General features: G+C 38.6%; 1 protein-coding gene across 1 annotated transcript; it reads left to right on the top strand.

Moving 5' to 3' along the window:
- The first annotated feature begins 2,642 nt into the window (after positions 1-2,642).
- On the top strand, positions 2,643-5,531 carry LOC146381707 (carbonic anhydrase 4-like). The gene is made up of 8 exons (XM_084938685.1): positions 2,643-2,715; positions 3,609-3,635; positions 3,724-3,894; positions 4,119-4,267; positions 4,394-4,489; positions 4,676-4,754; positions 4,883-5,046; positions 5,160-5,531. Exons 1-8 carry the CDS (start codon positions 2,643-2,645, stop codon positions 5,343-5,345), a joined length of 945 nt encoding a protein of 314 aa, XP_084794811.1. The 3' UTR covers positions 5,346-5,531.
- The last annotated feature ends 1,139 nt before the right edge of the window (positions 5,532-6,670 follow it).

The following is a 6,670-nucleotide window of genomic DNA, read 5'->3' as shown; positions in this document are numbered from 1 at the left end:
CAGTGTCACAGACATTGCATGTGCACAATGTGTGCTTATGTAATCATATTTTTCATGGTGGCAAATCAAAGTACTTGTCACCATGCAACAATGATGGAAATAAAAGAATTCACCTTTAACTTGAAAAATACTCCAGCAGAGCCAGACTCATCGAGGAAGAAGAAGGAAGGACAAGAAGACAAACTATGGGAGAAAGAAGACAACATTTAATGACATGCAATATGTGCTGTTGTAGTCAAAAGTTGCACTCATCATGGGCAGGAGTGTCATGGTAATTTGGGGCTCTTAATGACTCTTTTGAACTGTTCTTTTTCCAGGGTGGAATCATGTACAGCATTCATCTTTAAAAACCACCAACAAACTTCTGGCATAATTCTGACTGGATATTTGACCACTCTTGGCAGAATTAGTTATTAGTTATTATCTTTTAACATGATTAGTTTTAACAGAAACAGATTTCATTTCATTTCATGTATTTATTTATTTATTTCACTCTTGGTTCAACAGTTTCAACAGTTTATCATTTCATACACAAAAACCTTTTTCGATTTTTTTTTAATCAGAAAAAAAGGGAAAAAAAAGACAAGAAATTTTTTTAAAAGTCTAAAAATGGCCTGTATTTGTATAGCGCTTTACTTAGTCCCTATGGACCCCAAAACACTTTACACTACATTCAGTCATCCACCCATTCACACACTGGTGAACCACCAAAAGAACCTACATTGCTGATGGGCCTGTCTGCACTGGACAATTGAACAATGGAAGAAGGTGGCTTGAGCTGATGAATCAGGTTTTGCTTTCTAACATCCCCATCCCACCAGTTATGAAATAATTATTAACACAAGGCATAACTGTGAACTGAATGGCTTTGATTAGTCTTGACAGAAGAGTGAAACTATGACAAACAGGCTGCTGTGGTTCCTGGTTACATGTATTCAGGAAATATCAGCATCACATGTGTTCACTAAAAACCGGTTGTGGGAAATTTGAAAAACTGAAAAACAACATTCCATTTTAATGACAGCAACGACTCTCAATCAGATGCTGCTGTCTTTCTGTTACTGATTTGGATGGGTGATAACACACTCGAACTGTCTATTAATACGTCTATCATATTGCAAAGCTTTGTGTGTTCAACCAGCTTCCCAGGATCTTTCAAGAAGAAGAAACTGTAGCAGAGATTTACGATTACTTGTTAGTGTAATTACCCACATAGCATTCTGGTTAGTTGCAATGTTTGTCATTTAATTAAAACAAAAATGTTGGCATTGAAAACACTATTGATGGATTGATACTCAAAACCTAAGCTGTCACCTGCACTTAACTGTCATGCATTCACACCTATCACCTTTCAAGAAAAACAAAAGAAAAAAAAATCATGCAGATCAACATAGGAAAGCATAAATGCTCCTGAATGATGGAAAGCATGCTGTCTGTAATTATCTACTGGGTGTCTAGGAACAGTCCTACCAAGGCAAAGACTGATATGTTGTTTTAGCAGTGAGTCGCATTAAATCGTCTTATTATTCATGAATCAACACAATCACACGAAAACACAAATAGAACATGATTTTAAAAAAACCCGATGATAAAACAATCTCCCTCTTTGTCAAACGGTTTTCATTCTTGTTCACTGCACAGTTCCTGCTTGTGTAAAACAATAAATGAAAAAAGAGAGATCATTAATCATCACGACGCAGTATTAAGGCCACATTAAGAAAAACTATCATTTTGATCATTTTGAGATTGAAGTCGAAACTATTTTGAAGAAAAAGTTTGCTGTACCCTTTACAAAATGCCTTGTTTGGATTAAATTTATCAGCCGTCTTGTTATAAAACATGCATCATATTTATTGCACGAGGCTGTAATAACCTTTACGTAACCTTTCTGTCCAAAGTTGCGTGTTTTTTCCGTCTGCCCAAGGTGCAGTTTTCTTCATATTTTCAACTTCCTTATAATGACACCCACACTTTGTGAATGTGCCAAAAGAAAAAGTATTTCTTTTGTTGTTACGCAAACCGATTCTGAAGTACGATTCCACTTTGTCTTGAAATAACGAGTGTAATCTAGAATTACGACTTTAAACTCGAAATTTCGACTTTATTCTCAAAATGATCGATAATGTATTTATTTTTCTTAATGTCGCATTAATACTCCGTTGTACTTCCGCGAAATTATTGCGGAGAGATAAAGACCAACTCACATGACACATGGAGGCGGTGTCCAGCCAGCTGCAGGATGCACTGAGGGAATAAAAAGAGGGAGGGTGAGCTGAGCTGCATCTGAAAACAGGCTGAACGGAGGCACAGGTGCATCAAAGGTAAGACACTGTGCTGCTCAGGTGAAGTGGACAGAAGCAAGAATTAGGCTACAGTTAGAAACCTGCATTTGTTGCATTCTTTTCTCTATTAACTGCAGCATTTGAAATTTTAGCATTAGTTAATTTTTAGAATTGAATGGTGAAAGTTTTTATGTAGGTAAATTTGTCATTCCATACAGCAACATGTTAATTAATAAATTCATTCATTTATTTCTGTGTTTTACATTTTTTCAAATTATTTTAATTTAATGTATGTATTATTGTATTATTATTTTTTAAATATGTGCGATTCTAAACAATGTGGCTTTTTGCTGTTTTCAGATGGAGTGGTTTAAAGTTGTTGCGTTTGCTGTGTGCGTCCTACCCACCGCTCACTGCGTATCGGAATCTATAGGTGTGTATTCACTGTTGCGAAATCAGTTTCACCACGGTTCTTTTTATTCCTCAGGCATCCAGAGACGGCACCGGAACTCAGTAGTCATTTCACAAAACCTTTATTCATCTTTATTCATCTTCATTTAAGCATGCATCTTCTAGAACGGAAGACGTGCAAGGCCAGGTGTCCCTCTGCAGATCTTCACTCCTTTGTCTGTGAAACACAGTTTTGTAGAAGGGACCCTATCATAAAACCCCCATGGTGTTCTGCAAACTCTGTGTCTGTGTGTATGCACGAACACGTGAGTGCCTGTGTGTGCGCGTACCTGTGTGTCTATGTGAGTGCACATGAGTGAGTGTGCATGTAGATGTGTGTGTGTCTGTATACGTGACTTCCTGGGGGAAATAAAAGTAATCTCCTCACCCAAGCTACACTAAATTCCTCTACACAACATAGAAAAAACAGTTAACATGTTACAAACACTGAGACTCCCACTCTGCATCCACTGGGCCAGTGGCCTCTTGTTGTCTTACATTTACAGATCATGTGGAGAGTCTCCTGCAAACCTACTTCTAAATGATAACAATTATGAGTTTCTATTAAAGGTACAAGCATCAGCAACCCCCAACTGTAGCTTCCTGTCTCCTTTTATGACAGCAGAACCCAGTGTCCATAAATTCCTTTCTCTCTAAACAATTACACACACTCTCAGGCCTACAGCTAAGCCAAACTGAAACACACAGACAAATCCTTTCCTATTCATCTGATCTACTGCTGGACGCTCTCATCTAAGCAAATTTAACACATTGTATTCTAATAATTGTTTTCTTGTACTCACATCACTTAAGAGCTTTTTGTCTACATAAGGGAATCTGAATGTCCTGTTTTAACCCCATCTTTTTTTCATCCAGTCTGGTGTTATCACCTCCCATCCTGCAGTAAGTACCCAATATCTCCATTATCTATTCCATGTTGCCCACTGGGTGACCGCTCTCCGGTGACTTTATGTGCCCTTTCTGCTTATAGATGACACAACCTGGCCAACAATTTCCTCCCAGTATTGCAACGGCAGCCGACAGTCACCCATTGACATTGTCTCAGCATCAGCCACACCGAACAACAACCTGACTGTATTCACTTTTGTAAAGTATGATGACACCTCCGCAATGACATCCATAGAAAATACTGGCGACACAGGTAAGCACCGGGTGTATGGCTACAAAAGTGTCATCTCGTGTTTTTTAGATAATAATAATAGTAATAATACTTTGAAAAAGAAAAAAAAAGAAAACATGTCTTACTTGGATTTCAGCGCCCCCCTCTTCTCTACAATTAAACTGCCTTGGACCTGAACATTTCCTCTTACTTCTTTCAGGTTAGGTGTAACTTCACCATGTTTTTGTTTTTCCTCCTTCTTCCAGTCAAAGTGACCCTTAAGAGCGGAGTTAATATTTCAGGAGGGGACCTGTCCGAGCAATACAACAGCCTCCAGTTTCACTTGCACTGGGGTAATGGCTCCTCTGTGCCCGGCTCAGAGCATACAGTAGATGGAAAGCGCTATCCTATGGAGGTACAGATTTTTTTAACGTTTATTTTGTACTTTTATCTTGTACATATTAAATTGTAAAATAAATAAATAAAATAAACAAACAAACAAACATCTGTATGATCTTTATGAATTTATGAATTTTCCCAGCTGCATATTGTGAACAGCAAGTCATCCTACAATGGAAATACAAGTCTAGCCGTCAAAGACTCCACCGGACTCGCAGCTCTTGGTTTCTTCATTGAGGTGAGAGAAACAGCGCATGAGATGACGCAATGCCTGCTGTGTTATTCTGTTTTGAAATAACTGCATTGTCATTGTTGTGTGTGCCTGTGTGTGTGTGTTTGGGGTGGGGGTGGGGGGGTGTTGTTGGTATTCTGTTTACACATCTTAGATGGGTATGACAATGTAGTCAATAAACTTTTTTTGCAGGTAATGCCAGGTAACTCAACTGGCCAGCCACAAAGCTGGAGCAATTTGACCTCTTACTTGACCAACATCACACAAAAAGGTAACATTTTTGGTAACCCCCCCCCCCACACACACACACATCAAAAAGAAAAAAACAACAACCTCCTCTCCTGTTTCTGCCTCTAAATTCTGTAATTTATAGTTCCTTCATGTTGTTTCTGTCCTCAGGCCAGAAAGTTTCCATTGCTGCCGGGTTTTCCTTGGACGACCTGCTCGTTGGTGTGAATCGCACTAAGTATTACCGCTACCTCGGATCCTTGACAACCCCAGCTTGTAATGAGGCGGTGGTCTGGACCGTTTTTAAGGAACCAATTAAAGTCAGTAAAGATCTGGTAGGTGTTATTTCATTTCTTCCTTGTGTCTCCTAATTGTCATTGCTGCAAGCACCAATGCCCTGATAGTGGTTCATGGAGTTAACTGGAAACAAAAAATGTCTCATGACCAGATTGACCTCTTCAGCACCACACTGCACTTCAATGACAGCACGTCACAACTCATGACAAACGTCTACAGAAGCCTGCAGCCTGCACAGAAAGTCTGGACTCAGAGCATCAAGGCCTCTGCCTCCACAACCTGCTTCTCCCTAGGCCTGCTGCTTCTCAGTCTTACATTGGGCTGGAGTTGGAGCTAAAATAGAAAGAGGACATTGTCAACAAATGTGCCTCCCTTCAGCACATGCGTTCTTTCCCTATTTAATTAAAACTGACTTTTGCTGATTTCTAATGTAGCTCTTTATGTTTCACATAATCACGAAAAGTGCGAAGAATAACTTATTAAGGTGAGGGCTACTTATCTCTGCTATTCTTGATTATGGCTACCTGCTACAAAGCTTTAACCTGTTTAAAGATTTGCGTCTGTATGCGTGCACCTCATGCTTGCAAAGTTTACTTTAACCTCCTAGGACCTGGCCTCCACATATGTGGACATCACATTTTGGGTTGTCTAGACCAAAATACTAAATTTTGCTCTACAAGGGCCTGATATCCATTGTCCATGAGGACATTATACTGCCTCTGTTTTATGAAAATTTAAAACGAATATCCTCATATGTGGCTCTCATCAAAACTGTGACTTTCCTGGTCTTATTAAATGACAATTAAAATTATTCATGACTGTTTTTGCAGTTTTACTGTCTTTTTTAATTCTTGGAAGTTTCTAGAACTTTTGAAATGATACATAGCTGGGTGGAGTCCTCATCTGCATTTGTTACACTTAACTAGGGCGAGTTGTCTGAGCTTTTGAGAGCTTTCTAGTTCACAAAAAGTGCCTAAACAATGTACTTTAACACAAAAGTCCACAGTTTTATTCTCTGGTGGTTTAAAACCTGTGAAGATGCCAATGTTTTGTTCACACTGTTATTAACGTTACACAACCCATGCCATTTACTAACAAAAAACAGTAAACAGACCTGTTTAAACTCAATACGTTTAGAGGATTTGGCTGTCTTTTGAAACATGTGCAATGGTTAACTAGTCGTATCATCAGTGAAGTTGAAGAAAAGGGGAAGGCCTTTGAATTAGTGTGCACAATGGCTAATTTGATTTTAACTAAGTGAAACATACACTGTAAAATCTAATTAGTTCCCAGAACTCAAAAAAATTGAGGAAACTCGTTGCCTCAAAAAAAAATGAGTAAAGCTTAGCTAAAAATGACTAAATTAGGACAACTTATTTATTTTGAGTACTCTGTACAAGCTCATTTGTTCCCAGAACTCAAGAAAATTGGATCAAGTTTACGTAAGATGACCAAGTTAGGGCAACTTACTCATTTTGAGTACACTGTACAGCCTTGTTAGTTCCCAGAACTCAAAAAAATTGAGGAAACTCGTTGCCTCAAAAAAACTAAGTAAAGCTTACTTAGGATGACTGTTAGGACAACTTACACATTGCAAGTCTGCAGTATTAAGAATAACTTGATATTTCTGACTGTACAATACGAATTGTTTACCTGCTGACA

This window comes from Perissodus microlepis, chromosome 8 (assembly GCF_051167445.1).
Source record: "Perissodus microlepis isolate ML-2025 ecotype Zambia chromosome 8, ASM5116744v1, whole genome shotgun sequence".
Classification (NCBI taxonomy): Eukaryota; Metazoa; Chordata; class Actinopteri; order Cichliformes; family Cichlidae; genus Perissodus; species Perissodus microlepis.
Note: the sequence above shows the minus strand (reverse complement) of the source record. Positions and strands in the feature narration are given on the sequence as shown.